The sequence below is a fragment of the Eucyclogobius newberryi genome, unplaced genomic scaffold (assembly GCF_026437365.1).
Source record: "Eucyclogobius newberryi isolate DKJ021-1_F unplaced genomic scaffold, fEucNew1.0.hap1 SCAF_17, whole genome shotgun sequence".
In the NCBI taxonomy this organism is placed as follows: domain Eukaryota; kingdom Metazoa; phylum Chordata; class Actinopteri; order Gobiiformes; family Gobiidae; genus Eucyclogobius; species Eucyclogobius newberryi.
The window spans coordinates 21,566,891-21,583,963 of record NW_027315801.1 but is presented as its reverse complement, the minus strand read 5'-3'; the positions used below and the strand labels follow the sequence as shown (position 1 = coordinate 21,583,963).

At 41.5% G+C, this 17,073-nt stretch overlaps 2 protein-coding genes across 3 annotated transcripts in view; both read left to right on the top strand.

Moving 5' to 3' along the window:
• Positions 1 to 11,703, top strand: part of hdac6 (histone deacetylase 6) — a 16,510-nt gene extending 4,807 nt beyond the window's left edge. For both annotated transcript variants that reach the window (XM_072449418.1, XM_072449417.1), the window contains exons 7-28: positions 59 to 155; positions 338 to 435; positions 510 to 614; positions 735 to 803; positions 976 to 1,102; positions 1,218 to 1,283; positions 1,367 to 1,426; positions 1,518 to 1,607; positions 1,671 to 1,777; positions 3,741 to 3,808; positions 3,903 to 4,050; positions 4,125 to 4,253; positions 4,515 to 4,683; positions 4,783 to 4,988; positions 5,158 to 5,350; positions 6,179 to 6,328; positions 9,456 to 9,627; positions 9,716 to 9,978; positions 10,088 to 10,297; positions 10,459 to 10,605; positions 10,698 to 10,826; positions 11,023 to 11,703. In XM_072449418.1, the coding sequence (XP_072305519.1) occupies positions 59 to 155; positions 338 to 435; positions 510 to 614; positions 735 to 803; positions 976 to 1,102; positions 1,218 to 1,283; positions 1,367 to 1,426; positions 1,518 to 1,607; positions 1,671 to 1,777; positions 3,741 to 3,808; positions 3,903 to 4,050; positions 4,125 to 4,253; positions 4,515 to 4,683; positions 4,783 to 4,988; positions 5,158 to 5,350; positions 6,179 to 6,328; positions 9,456 to 9,627; positions 9,716 to 9,978; positions 10,088 to 10,297; positions 10,459 to 10,605; positions 10,698 to 10,826; positions 11,023 to 11,091 (2,872 nt within the window). In that variant the 3' untranslated portion in view covers positions 11,092 to 11,703. The remainder of the gene's footprint in view (positions 1 to 58; positions 156 to 337; positions 436 to 509; positions 615 to 734; positions 804 to 975; positions 1,103 to 1,217; positions 1,284 to 1,366; positions 1,427 to 1,517; positions 1,608 to 1,670; positions 1,778 to 3,740; positions 3,809 to 3,902; positions 4,051 to 4,124; positions 4,254 to 4,514; positions 4,684 to 4,782; positions 4,989 to 5,157; positions 5,351 to 6,178; positions 6,329 to 9,455; positions 9,628 to 9,715; positions 9,979 to 10,087; positions 10,298 to 10,458; positions 10,606 to 10,697; positions 10,827 to 11,022) is intronic.
• Positions 11,704 to 13,085: 1,382 nt separating this feature from the next.
• On the top strand, positions 13,086 to 15,896 carry lhfpl4b (LHFPL tetraspan subfamily member 4b). Its single transcript, XM_072448544.1, has 6 exons — positions 13,086 to 13,215; positions 13,717 to 13,937; positions 14,540 to 14,744; positions 15,042 to 15,121; positions 15,419 to 15,566; positions 15,826 to 15,896. The coding sequence occupies exons 2-6, from the start codon at positions 13,719 to 13,721 to the stop codon at positions 15,852 to 15,854; spliced, it is 681 nt and encodes a 226-aa protein (XP_072304645.1). The 5' UTR covers positions 13,086 to 13,215; positions 13,717 to 13,718; the 3' UTR covers positions 15,855 to 15,896.
• Positions 15,897 to 17,073: the final 1,177 nt, after the last annotated feature.

Below are 17,073 nucleotides of genomic sequence, written 5' to 3'. Positions count from 1 at the left end.
TATCATAATACTATAGAAATAGATGGAAATAATCTGGATAATATTCCTGTGTCTTTAGGCAGAGCTACGTGGATTTGATGCACTCGACCCAAACAATGACTGAGGCTGAACTGAGATCTCTGTCAGAAAAATATGATTCAGTTTATCTCCATCCGGTGAGATAATTTAAACAAATACAGTATTCTGGTTTAAATGTGTGTGTATGTTTTATTTTTTTAAATTGCCTTGCTTCTGTCCATCTTCCACTGTGTTGTAGAATTTGAATATTTTCTCACAACAGTAGCCCATTTGTCTTTATTAAAATTCAACAATTTATTATAATTTCCTCTCTGCTCAGGACTCGTTTTCTGTAGCAGTTCTGGCTGTGGGCTCGATCCTGCAGCTCGTCGACAGAGTCCTCACTTCAGAACTCAGGAATGGATTTGCTCTTGTCAGGTACAGCATTATGTTATACTATTTTATCATTTTGTTTCCATAGGGTTAACTTGTGTTCCCGTTTTTCCTCTCAGACCTCCTGGACACCACGCTCAAAGAGATCAGGCGAATGGTTTCTGCCTGTTTAATAATGTGGCCATTGCAGCTCGATACGCTCAGACCAGGCATAGAGTCAGTAGGTAAGCTAGCTTTTGTAAAAGTAAGATAATTAACTGGACTTGTGTTAATAAATGTAAAAGTTTGAGTGCCTTGGTCATTCAGATAAGACTTAATTTCATAGTTTTGACTTGTTATTACAGAGTGCTGATTGTGGACTGGGACGTGCACCATGGACAGGGCATCCAGTACAGCTTCCAGGACGACCCAAGGTGAAGATGCACTCTTTTTATTCAATCTTGGACACATCAAGGCCATCTTTTGCCATTTCTGTATCTGATGTAATTTAAATATACTTCCAATAATATTCTTGTTACTTCCTCAGTGACATTTAACATCAAAATTACGCTGCAATAAATTGTAATTGTATATATTTTGTTTCAGTGTTCTGTACTTCAGCGTCCACCGGTTTGAGCGCGGATCATTTTGGCCTCATCTTCCCGAGTCAAACTCAGATTTTATAGGGGACACACGAGGGGCCGGGCGAACCATCAACTTACCGTGGAACAAGGTCAGCATTTACCAATATTACAATGTATTTATAGTGACGTCACATCAGGAGCATGTGGAGCAATTCTCATTCAAAAATCCCATAACATACTTTATATTAATTCACTCTCTTCCAGACTGGAATGACTGATGCAGATTACATTGCTGCTTTCTATCACCTACTGCTTCCTGTTGCCTTCGAGGTAAAAAAATTAAATTAAAAGGCAAGAGAAAAAAAGAAAGATGGTAAATTCCTTCAGAAATAAATAATGTGTTGTTTTCTCAGTTCCAGCCTCAGTTAGTCCTGGTTTCAGCCGGTTTTGACCCTGCAGAGGGAGACCCTAAGGTAATATAGCGTACTGTCATGGTTCAATACTGATTAGAATTGAAATAATGTATTTTAATGTTTTCTTGTCTTCTCTTCTTTTTATTGTCAGGGCGAGATGTGCGTCAGTCCTCAGTGCTTCCAGTTTCTAACACGCCTCCTCATGAGTTTAGCCGAAGGACGCATCATTCTAGCTTTAGAGGTAATTCAAAACTAAACCAAGATTAACAAACTAATCTTTTATAATGAATCCTCTTGCTCTTAGGGTGGTTATAACTTGGCACAGACAGCAGAGGGCGCTGCAGCCTGTGTGAAAGCCTTACTGGGTGGAGCCTGTCCTCCCCTGTCTCCGCCCACTGCTCCCTCAGACAGGTATTTCCATTAAATGCGCAATGGACGATTTTTCGGCGATTTGAGAACTCAGGCGCATGCGCACTCCCCCGTGCGGACTGATACAACATACGTGCGTTTGTTTATTAGCGCGACAGATCGCATCGCATCTCTCGTCTCCCATAGATTTCCGTCCTCTGAGTCAGCTCGAACAGTCTTTCTCCGTCTTCATTTGGTCCCGTACACTGAGGGAACTATATTATGATAGATCAATGCGCTTAGACACGCACAAACATGGGACGAGCCACATGCGGCTGCAGGTGAGCGGTAGGTGCGTTTTATGATTGATACGTGGCAGGACTAATCGGCAGTCCACGCCACGAGGAAATGAGACTCGGGGCCAAAAAATCGTCCATTCAACCTTTTAACCTGTTACCACCCACCTATTTTCGCCCTGTGCACAATGGTTGGACATACCTAAATGGCATTGCTTATTAAAAGAGGATCTTATGTTCCACATGCAAGTGTGATGCATCATTAGAAAGCTTAGGCCTTCTAGTTTCTGCAGATGTGCACATGAACACTGTCAGGGCTTCAGAACTTACACTACAGAGGCCCAAACATAAACAAAACATCCTTTTTTAGTCTCGCCTGAATATTGTCAATTTGTAATGGTCCTGAGCATGACATATTTCATTGTGTGCATATGCTGTTCACTGTACATGATGTTTATCTTGTTGACAACAACTGTGTAAAGTTTCAGATCTCTAGGAACAGGCATTTTGGTGCTGTTGACCTTTTTGTATCAAAAAGTATATTCGGAACAAGTGATCCAAATATGTGCCAACTGTGCCAAACTGTTTTATTACAATTTTAGCTCCTCTATGATCATAAAACATACATTTTGATGTTTTGTAGGCCACTAATAGCAATTATAACCGCTAAAAAAAAAATGTGTGAAAATGTGTAAATATGAGTTTACCCATGAATTTCCCATATAGAGGTTAAAAAAAAAAAATAATTATAGTATTTTTATTTTATTTTTGTATTGGTATAATAATACATATATCTAACAAAATGCACGTCCAAAAGGCTAATAAACTCAAAAAACGTTATGCGCAAAATCCTGCCGAGAAATCTGGCTCTTTACAGCCTTCCCGGAGCCTTACGCACGTGAACAGGGAGAATTCTGTGTAAATAAACCCTTTGTCCCGCCTATCAGGAAAAAGGTCTCCTGATTGGCTAGAATAATATGTCACTCAAAGTCTCCTGCGTGCCTGTTAGCAGAAGCTAAGGGCTAAAAACAAAGATGGACGCGCGCTTCGGAAGCGCCGAATTTTTTTCCTCCGGAGGCTGTAGCAAACAAACCCGGTGACAGAAAAATTCGTGGATGGTCTCATTCTGTAGGAAACAGTCTAAGGAAGAGATCGATGTCAACCACTATCGTATAAGTCAAACAGGTCATTTGTTATGGACGGAGAAATGCGGCGGACAAGCGCATTCTCGTCCGGCGAGAAACGAAGAAAAGTTTGTTTACTTGACAATATCTCGAAATCGGATAACTTCAGGAAAAATACAAGTGGATATTGTTTTTCAATGGTTCCTTACGGACAGACTGAGTACAAGGATGTACAGAATTAAAGCCGTTTCGTCCGTCATAAACAGCAAACAGGTAGGACATGCGTTTGTAAAAGTTGAGACTTTCTCACAAACTATTGGCAATTGCTTCTTGGGGCATATTATTTAATGTAAATCAATGACATATTCGTTTTGTTGAGAAAATAAGCTTTAAAATGATGTATGGCTTGCTGGTATCGACCACGGAAATAAAAGTGATGATGTAAGAGAATATTTGAGATATAGAAAATGTTCGCCGGCGGACAGGTGGGTGGTAACAGGTTAAGTTACAGGAAAAGGATAACATTTTTTACATTTATGGGGGGGAAATTAGTGGTGGCAAGGTATTTTCATTGATTAATATTAAATCAGTAACTGTTAATTTTAGTGCTCTGGAGTCCATTTCTCAGACCATCAGTTCCCTGTATCCACATTGGGCTTCTCTCCAGGTTCTGGGTAGGTCCTGTTTTAACCACTCACCTATTTATTACAGCCTTTATTAAACTGAAATACTGTACTGATAATAATATGCAATACTCTTGTTGTGTAGAGGGGTGTGCCTTCTCTGGTAGTGAAGTGCTGAGGGAATCGACCAATCAGGGAAGCCTGTGTTGCCCAAGTCCCACCCCTTCAGTTTCCACAAAGACTGGATTGGTTTATGATGAGAGGATGATGGAGCACCTCAACTTGTGGGACAGGTGAAGAGGTTGCACCTGTGGCAGAGGAGAGAGGTTTCCTAGTGATTAACAATATAGACTTTTTTTTTATTTAGACATCATCCAGAGCAGCCTCAGAGGATCTCGAAGATCTACACGCGACACCAGCAACTGGGTCTGGAGCAGCGCTGTGACAGACTCGAGGTGCGACCGGCGACAGAGGAGGAGCTTCTGATGTGCCACAGGTAAGACTGAAGCCAAGATGTAAAGCCGGAATTAAAACTTAAGGAGCAACAGACCATTTTAGTGGCTGTCTCAGAGCTGGTTTAGTCCCGATTGTTAAACTAGTCACATTAGGCAAGTTTACGGTGTACACACACTTAAGTCTGCATCAGAACCGTTTTATTTGCAGCTACTTTTAGCAGATTGAGTGAACGTGTACAGTATGAACAAATTTTTCCATATGAGACCAAACCACGGCTAACCCAGCATGTGTTATTTTCCAGTGCGGATCACATTGCTCGTATGAAGGCCACATCTGATCTGAAACCCAGAGACTTGTTCAAACTGGGGGAGGAGTTTAACTCGATCTTCCTGAATAATCAGAGTTATGATTGTGCTCTGATGGCAGCGGGGGGCTGTTTCAGAGCTGTGGAGGCCGTCCTCACTGGACAGGTGAAACACTCTGACTATAGTACTGTATCAATATCAGGATTTACAACTTTGTTCTTATGGAAACAACAACTAAAACGAAGGTTAAATACTTCTTTGTAGGTGTGTAATTCTGTGGCAATAGTGCGGCCCCCTGGACACCATGCAGAGAAGGACTTCCCCTGTGGATTCTGCCTCTTTAACACGGCAGCGCTTGCGGCTCGATTTGCTCAGAAAATCTCAGACAATCCATCACTCCGAGTCTTGATTCTGGACTGGGACGTTCACCATGGCAATGGGACCCAACACATGTTTGAGGATGACAACAGGTGAGCGTCTTGTCCTGCTGATTCTTTTTCCTGCTCCTCCCTCTAAAGTTTGTTTCGGCTTGAGAAAAACACCCGTTAAGTCCTGCTTCAGAGCAGATACAAAAATCTTCAATATTAATAATAAGTCAATATTATATTTAAATTGGACAACTTACTTTTCTCTCTTCAGTGTGTTGTACGTATCACTTCATCGCTACGACAACGGCAGCTTCTTCCCCTCCTCATTGGACGCTGCATGTGACAAAGTGGGCGTGGCCAGAGGGGCGGGCTTCAACGTGAACGTGGCCTGGAGCGGTGGGAGGATGGGGGATGCAGAATACATTGCTGCATTTCATCAAGTCGTCATGCCAATCGCCACCGAGGTGAGATACAGCTCTGAAAAGTTATATGCTCGATTCAAATCATGCAAAGAGTTTTTATTTTATTTATCCAGACACATGGATTTGAGACTTTAAAGTGATAGTTAAAACCCCAGTTAACTCTTATTTTTTTTACACGTTTTACTGCCAGGTTTTTGGTTACGTTAAAGGAATAATGGAGGATTTTTCGCCGATTTGAGAACTCAGGCGGAAGTGCGCATGCGCACTCCCCCCGTGCGGACGCACACAAAAGCCTCGTTGCTACACGTGCATTTGTTTATTAGCGCGATGGATCGCATGGCATCTCTCGTCACCTTAGATTTCCGTCGCTTCTGAGCCAGCTCGAACTGTCTTTCTCTGTCTTCATTTTGTCCTGTACACTGAGGGAACTATATTATGATAGATCCATGCGCTTAGACACACACCGGCATATTAACCACGCGTGCGCAGCCAGGCAAACGTGTTGCTCTCCTGGGTATGAGCGAACGAGGCTACAGGTGAGCAGTAGGTGCATCCTATGATTGACATGTGAATGAACTATTGAGAAATGAGACTTGGCGCCAAAAAATCCTCCATTATTCCTTTAACATTAGTCTCCACATAAACCTAATTATCAGAAGTTATAAAAGATAAAATGCTGATGCAAATGCATTTACAATCAGAACCAGAAAAGCTATATTGCCATTGAACACAGTTCACTAACATAGGAACTTGTCTCAGCGTTAAAGTGCAACATAGAACAATGAATAATAAAATAATAATAATATCAATTTCTATAGAGTCAAATAAAAGGGCCCAAACAAAATGGACCATGACCTCTCTTTGTTTCAGTTCAACCCAGATCTGGTCCTGGTCTCGGCTGGGTTTGATGCGGCTCGTGGAGATCCTTTAGGGGGATACAATGTGACTCCAGAGGGCTACGCTCACCTCACACATCTACTGCTTACTCTGGCTTCAGGGAGACTAGTCATGATCCTGGAGGTAAGACCTGGGTTTAGTCTTAAATTAGACTAAATCAAATCAAATCAATTTATTTTTGTAAGGCCCAAAATCACAACAACAGTTGCCTCTGAGGGCCACAGGGAGAAATGAATCAACAATGTCTGTGGTGGCGATGAAGTCAGACAATGTCTGTGGTGGCGAGGGAGTCAGACAATGTCTGTGGTGGCGAGGGACGATGTCCCAGGGTCCTCTGTCCTTAGACTCTCCTTCTCGGCCAGGAAAAACTACAAAAAAACCTCTTTGGGAAAAAAGCGTAGAAACCTGGAGGAGTTCCAGTGAAGGAGAGATCCGACTCTCACAGACGGACAGACGGACACGAGGAGACTGGAGCTGGACCCACTCTTCAGGCAGAAGAGGGACCGTCTGAGTCGAGCTGGACCCACTCTTCAGGCAGAAGAGGGACCGTCGGAGGCGAGCTGGACCCACTCTTCAGGCAGAAGAGGGACCGTCTGAGTCGAGCTGGACCCACTCTTCAGGCAGAAGAGGGACCGTCGGAGGCGAGCTGGACCCACTCTTCAGGCAGAAGAGGGACCGTCTGAGTCGAGCTGGACCCACTCTTCAGGCAGAAGAGGGACCGTCGGAGGCGAGCTGGACCCACTCTTCAGGCAGAAGAGGGACCATCGGAGGCGAGCTGGACCCACTCTTCAGGCAGAAGAGGGACCGTCTGAGTCGAGCTGGACCCACTCTTCAGGCAGAAGAGGGACCGTCGGAGGCGAGCTGGACCCACTCTTCAGGCAGAAGAGGGACCGTCTGAGTCGAGCTGGACCCACTCTTCAGGCAGAAGAGGGACCGTCGGAGGCGAGCTGGACCCACTCTTCAGGCAGATGAGGGACCGTCGGAGGCGAGCTGGACCCACTCTTCAGGCAGATGAGGGACCGTCCACACAGGGCAGGGACCACTTCACCAGGGGAGGGGCATCTGGGTCCACAGGTCCTCAGGAGTGAGAGAAAGAAAAGAAGGCGGTGAACAGTTTGCAAGTGGAATCAAAAAATAAATATTGTTTGATAGCATAAGTAGTCAGAAGAAGAAGAGTATAGTGCTCAAGCTGTCATACTTCCCCCAGCATAGTTACTCCTAGGGCAGCGTAGCTGAAGCTGTGGGTTTATGTTTCTGTTCCTAACTAGTCTGACCATAAGCGATTTCGAAGAGGAACGTTTTAAGCCTGGACTTAAATGAAGAGACTGTGTCAGCATATTTAACATGGGTCGGGAGCTGATTCCATAACACAGGAGCTTGGTAGCTAAACGCTCTACCTCCTACAGTACTTTTAGAGACTCTTAGCACCACCAGAAGGCCGGCATTCTGAGAGCGAAGAGCTCTGTTTGGATGATATGGTTCTATAGCATCTTTGAGGTAGGATGGGGCCATGTCATTTATGGCTTTGTAGGTCAAGAGTAGAATTTTGAATTTGATTCTAAACTCGACGGGGAGCCAGTGAAGAGACTTCAGCACCAGCGTAATGTGCTCTCTTCTTTTTGTTCCTGTTAGTAATCTTGCTGCTGCATTTTGAACCAGTTGAAAGCTTTTTATGGAGCTTTTAGGACACGCTGCAAGCAGGGAGTTACAGTAGTCTAATCTAGTCGTTACAAATGCATGGATAAGTTTTTCGGCATCACTTTTAGGCAGGATTCTTCTGATTTTGGCGATGTTGCGCAAATGGAAATAGGCTGTTTTACAAGCTTGATTTATATGAGCTTTAAATGAGAGCTCCTGGTCAAATAAGACTCCAAGGTTTCTTACAGTAGAACTGGAGGCTACACTGACATTGTCCAGTGTGACTATCTGCTCAGATAGAGCGTCTCGTAGATGCTTAGGGCCAAGCACAATGACCTCGGTTTTTTCAGGGTTAAGAAGCAGGTAGTTTAGTGTCATCCAGGTTTTTATCTCCTTCACACAAGTACTAAGTCTGTCTACTTGATCGCTCTGATCAGGTTTCATTGATAAATACAGCTGAGTGTCGTCTGCATAGCAGTGGAAGTTAATGTCATGCTTTCTGATAATGTTGCCTAATGGTAGCATATAAAGAGTAAACAGAATTGGACCAAGTACCGAACCCTGTGGCACAAATTACAACTAGCTACAATTAAATACTACAATATCTTATGATGTACAATCCTAAACATTTAAAGATTAGCATGTAATTGTGATGTCATGGTGGAGAACGATGTTGGGTCCTTGGGATATTTAAGTGTTCTGTGTGCTCAAAGAGGAGAATTACTGGTTTAGACTTCTGAGACATCAGTCCTCCCAGGCTTTACACTTACAGCCACTTACTGTAAATAAGAGTTTATTTAATTACTGTTAATAATAATAAATACATATATATATATATATATATATATATATATATATATATATTTATATATATATATTATATATATATATATATATATATATATATATATATATAAATATATATATTTATATATATATATTTTATATGCTCCATATATATATATATATATATATATATATATATATATGGAGCATATAAAATATATATATATATATATGTGTAGATTTGAATAGGTTAGGGTTTTTATTCCACTTCTGTTTCTAATCTTGTGTTTCTGTACGTAATCTGTTTTCCCCATTGTGGGACAAATAAAGGTTCTCTTATCTTATCTTATTCCTGCCTTTCACCAGTCCTGATTTTTCTGCTTTTGTCATTGCGAAGTGTTTTCACTGTGGTTTGGTTTGGACCTGACTTTACACTATAATCTTCACTTGTCTGTTCTGCACTATACCAACATTACAATCTCAATGTAGGAAAAAGTTTCATAGCTGGTGTATGCACACCACAGTTTGGTTGAACTCCAAAGTGAAATATACAATCTGCACAGATTAGATTGCAATTAATCTCTGACTGCCCTCAGAGCAATGCTGAGGTGGTTTGGATTCATTCTGTTTGGAGTCTATTTTCACCAAGCACCGTCCACAGGCTTATTTCTTATAGACGTCCTTGGTTCCTTGGTTAAGTGTGGTTAGTGCAGCTTTCAAAGCCTGTGACCGCTAGAGCACAGCAGTACTCTAACACCACATTTGCTCTGCATGTGGTCTGAGCAAGGCGTTTGTCCTGGTCGTGCTTTAACCTTGTTGTCTTTAGGGAGGCTACAACTTGACGTCCATCTCTGAGTCCATGGCCCTCTGTACCTCTGTGTTACTCGGAGACTCGCCCCCATCAATCCTGTCCCCGCCCCCTCATCACAGCGCCGTCACATCCATCAACGAAGTCATCAGACACCATGCTCCATTCTGGAAGTCACTACGGATACAAAGTTAGTACAGACTGGAAATGGCAATTGTAATACCTCTAAATTACGCTTTCATTATGCAATTTCTTTGGTCCTTGTTACCTCTCTCTAGTCCCAGACCTGGTGCGTGAGTCGTTGCCATCCCCAAAGCATCGTGGGAGACGCAGTTCTAAAGGAAAAGGCAGAACGTCTGATCAGAACGACAAACCTCCAATTCCTTCCACTGATTTAGACCAGCTCACGCAGGGATTGGCCGGTTTAGACATCACTCAGACTGCTGCGGTGGGCGGGGCCAGACCCAAACGCCGTCCCAGCTCTGGAAGACTGGACAATCAGGGACAGAAGTTGTTAGAGAAAAGTCCGTCAGAGTCACAGGTGAAACATACTTGCATCCAAATATAGTGTCGATTTGTTATGTCGATTCAAAATGTGGTTCTAATTTAGATCCGATATTTTAACATGTTAGTCTTTAATGATATTTTAGGTTGTTGTTGCTGCCACGGACTCCGAGGTGGCCGTTTCCAAAAACGAGCCCTCACCTGTAAAAGGGGGAGAACCGGGCGTTTTACCTCTGAAAGGGGCGGACGCTGAACCCTCACCTGTGAAAGGGGAGGAGCCTGAGGCAGAGGCAGAAGGAGCCTCTGGTTGGTCCAAGACAAACCTAGAGGTGACATGTGGAGTAGAGATGGGTGGAGTAAGAACGGATTTCACTTTTTCACATCGATAGAGGTATAGATAGATTGGAGCTAGTTGTAATTTGGTCCTAAACGTTACGAGTCATTTTGAGATCAATGAATATGATGTGATTTGTGGAGAGGATTCATATGTACACACTCCTTATGTTTACCCTTCCAGAACACCTTGTTTGTGGTGGACCCTCTTCCCTGGTGCCCTCATCTAGACTCAGTGAAACCGCTGCCCCCTGCTGGTGTAGATATATTCAAACCCTGTGAGGACTGTGGCTCTGAAGTGGAGAACTGGATTTGTCTCACCTGCTACAAGGTTAAAAGGCCTTTGGATGAGGCTGGAATGTTACTGAACCCAGAAGTAATTATGGTCATTGGTCTTTATAAATCATGGCTTATCCCTCTCAGGTGTGCTGTGGCCGGTACGTGAACGAGCACATGGTGATCCACGGAGTCACAGCAGAACATCCCGTGGTTCTGAGCTACGCTGATCTGTCAGTGTGGTGCTACGTCTGCGAATCCTACGTCCACAACCAGGTACTGCTACTGCTACTATTACTGCCATTACTGCTGCTTCAACCTCTACTACTGCACTGTACAACTGCTGCAGCTACATCTAGTTCTTCTGATACTACTGGGCAGTGCTATGTTTGTGGGATTCATAATGTCCGTGGTAAAAGATACAATTGCTTTATAAATACACGTTTCTAATTTGTTTTTATTTTGTTCTCAGGTTTTATTTGAAGCAAAGAATGCAGCTCATTGGGCCAAATTTGGAGAAGAAATCCCTCCCTGGACTTAAAACCAAATCATATTTTAAACTTATTATTCTAGTTGTTTTATATTTTATGACCTCAAATATGCTCTGTGTTACTGGACTTTTAAAGAGCGTCACCATTGAGAGTGGACTCGCCAGCAGGTTTTACTGAAGCCTCCAGCATGTTTTTTGAATCGTATTTTGAGAATTTTAAGTTAAAAGTGAGATTTTGAATGTTTTATGAACAAAAAATGTCAGTATTACTTCAGCCACTTTTTTAAAGCATGAGAAATATTCTCATGCTTTAAAACCCAAATCAGCCCCCTTTGAGAAAATGCTTGTATTATTTTGTCCTGATTTAAAAAACCTTTAAAATGTATTCTATGTTCCAATTGAGAAATGGGTTGTGGCATTTCTGTGGCTATTCAAATTTTCCTAAATTAACCAATCAAATATACTTTGGCTAAAATAATACTGCTCGAATAATATTTAGTGCTCGGTTTAATGTTTTTATGATATGAATGTTTGGTTCTGACTCTTGTTTGTGTTTTCTGTCTGGTTTTGTTTGGGTGTAGCTGAGGCCTGTGTGTTTTGTGCAATATTCACTCATTGTATGAAAATATCTGAAACTTTGAACTTTGTTCAGAAATATTAAACTTGCAAATGTCACTTGCACATCTTTGTTTCAATTACAAACGTTAAACACTGGTACCAGTAATGATTTTATTACGCAAACACTAAAATATACTGATTATGTTGCATTTATGCATGTCACGAGGAAAGTTTGTTAATAAAAGCTGTATTACAGAGAAGGCACGGCATCTAGGACCAGGTGATGGGGGACAGTAAATCCCAGAGTGGACTGAGGCTGGGGTCGTTCTGGAGTGTGTAGATTCTGCTCACACTCAGCATCCTCTTTAGTAACAGTTGCTCAAAGTTAAGGTGAACACTGTGGCCTGTTTTAAAAGATGTTATTTGATAGGGAAAAAAACTTTTCTTTTCAATACATTTGTCAAGAGCGCACCCTGCCGCTGGTTCAAATCAGCTTCACTGCTCACATTTTTAACTCCAGACACAAGAAATGCAAATAACTAAATATTGCTCAGGCAAGATGAATTGCAATTGAATCGAACAGTTGCAACCAGCAAATTGTAAAAACTGCACTTGTTTAGGTCATATTTTCAACAGAAAATGATCTTTTTGTATTATGTGTCATTCTGCAAGAATGACACATAAGGGTAGATGAATTAAGTTTTCTTCCTTCTACTCCTGTCAAGCATCATAGATTCTAGTGTATAATAAATACATTTTCTAATTTTATTCATTTTTCTGCAATTAAAATATGGATGTTCTCTGTTTTCTTCAATTTTCTCTTAAATGTTAATGTATGTTTCAAATGTGAACTTGGAACAGAATCCTATAATAATCGTACGTAATCGATTTGTAATCGCAATGTTTGTCAGAAAAAAGGTCAAATCGTGCAGTACTAAATATTTATAATTTTTATTAATATATTCTATGAAGGTTATTTTGTGTTTTTATTACATAGAATTTTATTTTTTGACATCAAATCTAGTAAAAATATTCATTGTATATAAATACGATAAAAGATTTTTTTAATTCGATATAAAAAAAATCTGTGTAATTTATTTTTTATTTGATATAAAAAAAATGATGTAAAAAAAATATTGTTTGATGTAAAAAAAATAAATAATTTTTTTTTTAAATACGATGTCAAAAAATACAATGTCAAAAAAATGTAATTCGATGTGAAAAAAAATCCGATGTAAAATAAATAAATAAATACGATGTCCAAAAAAATAATCTAATTCTATATAAAAAAGAAAAAGAAAAATCGTAATAAAAACGTAAAATAATCTTCATATATACATCTTCTTTTTCAGAAATGGATAGCTTGCTTAGTGTGTGTTCATTCATATTATAATAGATCCATGGTTCATTCGTACTGTGTCGCAGTCGAAATGTAGCGCGTCCACGTCTTGCTCCGCCATCTTTGTAGTCTTTTCACGCCCGTTCGTTCAAATCCTCTCCGTCTTCATCTGGCTCCGCAGCATCCTCCCGCATCCCTCTGTCCTCCGTCCCACAGCGGGCTTTTCTGTTCCTCTACAGCCGAAAAACTGGCTCTAATCCTGGAGGAGGCGGCAGTAGGTATGTCCTGTATCTCCTCACACAATGTTACTGCTTTTTATAAGAATTTCACTCGATGGCTCCTCGTGATCGGCATGTGTTAAGCGGGATGGGACCAGCTCGTGTGTTTGCATCGGATTCTGATCCATGGTTCTTATCGAAAAACATAAGTGACTCGCCACGAGAATTATTAATATTATTGCGTTTTTTTCTTTCTTTTTTTCTTTGTTGAGCACTGCCTCTTCTGCTCGCCTTAAGAATAAACGATGTGTTATTATGACTCACCTTTGACATGAATTAAAATGCATTAGGCCATTCGCACGTGTCATTTGCCTTTACTCCTTGTTGAATCTTGATTTGATTTTAGTAATTTTTGCCCCATTGTGAGTTTGTCTCAGTTTGGTCAAAATAAGGCAATAACCTACTAAGAAGTAAAATATGTTTTGTTGCGTGTTAAAGTTGTAATGTTTTTAAAGACCTGACTCAAATGTTTTATTCCTTGTGATTTTCATTCTGCTTCAGTGATGTCGGGGTCGCCCGCCCTGTCGGACCTGTCCCGTCTCTACCAGACAGAGTTTGTCCGCAGCGCCAGAGCCGTGGGGGTTCTGTGGGCCGTGTGCACACTCTGCTTTGCCATAATCCAGGTCGTGATCCTTGTCCAGCCCTCGTGGGTCGGGACCGAGGCCAGTCTACACCAGGGACTCGGACCAGAACCGCCCAGTGGCACCCTGGGTCTGTTTGAGGTGAGTCAGCACGTGTCTGTATATGTCCACAGACACATGTCGGGTGAAACGTTTCTAACTGTACACAGACACATGTAGGGTGAAATGTCTCTAAATGTCCACAGACACATGTACAGGTGAAACGTCTTTAACTGTACACAGACACATGTAGGGTGAAACGTCTTTAACTGTACACAGACACATGTAGGGTGAAACGTCTAACTGTCCACAGACACATGTACGGGTGAAACGTCTCTAGCTGTCCACAGACACATGTAGGGTGAAACGTCTCTAACTGCACACACACATGTACGGTTGAAACGTCTCTAAACGTCCACAGACACATGTACGGGTGAAACATCTCTAACTGTACACAGACACATGTACGGGTGAAACGTCTTTAACTGTACACAGACACATGTACAGGTGAAACGTCTCTAACTGTACACAGACACATGTACGGGTGAAACGTCTCTAACTGTACACAGACACATGTACGGGTGAAACGTCTTTAACTGTCCACAGACACATGTACGGGTGAAACGTCTCTAACTGCACACAGTCACATGTACAGGTGAAACGTCTCTAAACGCTCACAGTCACATATGTTTTTCTTCTGTCAGGTCTGTGTGGACTCTGATTGGCCGGTTCCAGAGTGCCGTGGGGGTCTCTCCACACTGTCGCCTCTGCCCTCGTTCCAGTCGGTGGCGGTGTTGGTGGGACTCTCTCTCTGGGCCGTGTGGACCAGTGTTCTGTGCCTGGTTCTGTTCAGGTTCTGCAGCGCTGCCACAGTTTATAAGATCTGTGCCTGGCTCCAGCTCACTGCAGGTACACGTGGAACACTTTTAATGTGATCTTCTGAACCATCCAGTTTTAAAATGAAAATATATTTAAACATTTAAACTACAATTTATTGTATTCAATACCAATGCAGTATTGAAAGTGAATACTCAATTGACGTTCGAGGTTTTGTCACTATGAGAGGAAAAACATAAATAGGACAGGAAAATATATTTAATTTTGGTTAACTATTCCATTTTTTCAGTCATCATTTTGAAGTAAAATTTGATAAAGAGTATTAATAGTAGTAGTAAAATCAAATGATAAGATTTCTTTTCCCGGGAGGTTTCTGCCTGGCGCTGGCCTGTCTGCTCTTCCCTGACTCTTGGGAGAATCCGGAGATGAGGGCTCTGTGTGGAGCTCAGGTATGATTTGTTCATTATTCTATTTGCACAATCGGACTTGCCCCACACCAAATAATGACACGTGTTATTTCCCAAAGGTGAGCTAGGACTTAAGTGTCTTAGGAAAAGCTTTTTTGTCTGCAGTTTTAAACCTCTCAAGATCCACAAACTTGGACCAGTGACCATAATTTACCTCTATTGAATTTTGACAACTCCACTCTCTGATTAGAAGAATCATGGCAACTCCCATGGTCCCCCCTCATCCCACTCCCTCTTCTCTTCTCTCTAATGAATTCTCCCCTGTATCGCCCCCTGTAGGTGACTAGTTTCTCCCCTGGTCGATGCTCGGTTCACTGGGCGTACATTCTGGCTGTTCTTGGAGTGTTGGATGCTGCCATCTTAGCGACTTTGGCGTTTGTGTTGGCAAACCGACAGGACGCTTTGTTGCCCCCCGACACTAAAGACGGTGAGTCCAGACCCAGCTACATAATAGGCCAATGGGGAACAAAATACCCTTCACTGTCATATGACTGTGGGAGGAAGAGAGAACTCACAGTAACATAAGAAGAACAAGCTCCACTCACAGAAAACAGGAGTCTAAGCCACAACCTCGTTAGAGAGGAGACGTTCCATGCACATTCCACAGAGAGAGAGAATTTAACCCACAACCTTCACACCAGGAGGAAACACATGTGAAAATATGCTTTGTGTTATTTTTCTTGCAGTGACGACTGGGCTCCTGATGTCAGCTTAAAGACAAACACACGGTACGTTTGAAGTTGGACACAGTGAGAAATAAATACATGATCTAAAATATCTCTCTTTTTCTTTCTCCAGACTCTGATCCATCATCGTTTAGATCCAAAATGTTCCTGTCTTCCAGAGATGAACCAGTGTTCAACAGATATCACCTGCTCTAAAATAGCTTTATTTTCTAAAGCATGGACTTATATGTCTGTTTTTATGAATGTTATAACAATATTAGAGTTGGTGTAAGATAATCAGCAGAAGTATTTTAGATAAAGTGCTCTTTGTAAAACTAGAAACAAGCAAATGTTAGTCAACCGGTCAATAGTTTTATACTCACTCGTGTTCTTTTGTTTTATTTACAGCTCAAATGATTCTGATTGTGTCATTTTACATAATTAAATGAAGAAATTATAAAGGGATAGGATTTTTATGATGTAGAAAAGAACCGTTACCAAAAGCAGCTCTTCAGCGCCCCCTCCTGGTGCAGGAGCAGGTCAGCAGATGCTGCTCTGCACTTCTCATTGTGCATCATCTGAACACACAAAGCCAAGGTGTGTGTTCAAGAGCCCAACAGCATCTCGTCCTCATGGTGCCCTAAGACTGTACATTTATATTGGATTTTAAATAGATGTTTTATGTAAAAGAGACGTGCATCATTGTGCTTATGGCCGGAACTGACACTTTTTTACACACAAAAACAGAGTACAACATTAGGACATGGACATGAAAAGTAACAGTGCTGCTGCTGCTGCTGCCGCCGCCGCCACTGCCACCGCCGCTGCTGCTGCTGACACATCCAAGATTGTGTTTCTTTTTTGAAAATACGCATTTTTTAATATATTTTAAATGGACAGGGATCATATTCCATAGATTAGAAGCCTTCACAGAAAAGGCACTTTACAGTCTCCAGATATATTATATTTGTTTTGTATTCTTACAGTTCTCTGATTGTAGCATGTTGCAAATAAATGAAAAACTTTGTATGACAGATCAGATAAATGCATCATGTTGCCAAAACTAGTATCCTAAAAATAGCTCTTCAGTCTGGAAACAAATCCCCCTTAAACACTGCAATTTGTAGTTTTCTTTTTTTTAATATATCAGCCAGTTGTTTTTCTAAGGCTGTACTGAAAATATGTTTGATGTTTTAGAAAAAGTTTGATGCAAATAGTTGACTGTTGTGCGAAGTCTGCTTCATTAAAAAACATTTAAAACACTATAAA

Coding starts and splice junctions, on each gene's coding strand:
- lhfpl4b (XM_072448544.1), top strand. CDS start 13,719: ATGTCGGGGTCGCCCGCCCTGTCGGACCTGTCCCGTCTCTACCAGACA. Junction 13,938..14,539: donor GCACCCTGGGTCTGTTTGAG/GTGAGTCAGCAC, acceptor TTCTTCTGTCAG/GTCTGTGTGGACTCTGATTG. Junction 14,745..15,041: donor CTGGCTCCAGCTCACTGCAG/GTACACGTGGAA, acceptor TTTTCCCGGGAG/GTTTCTGCCTGGCGCTGGCC.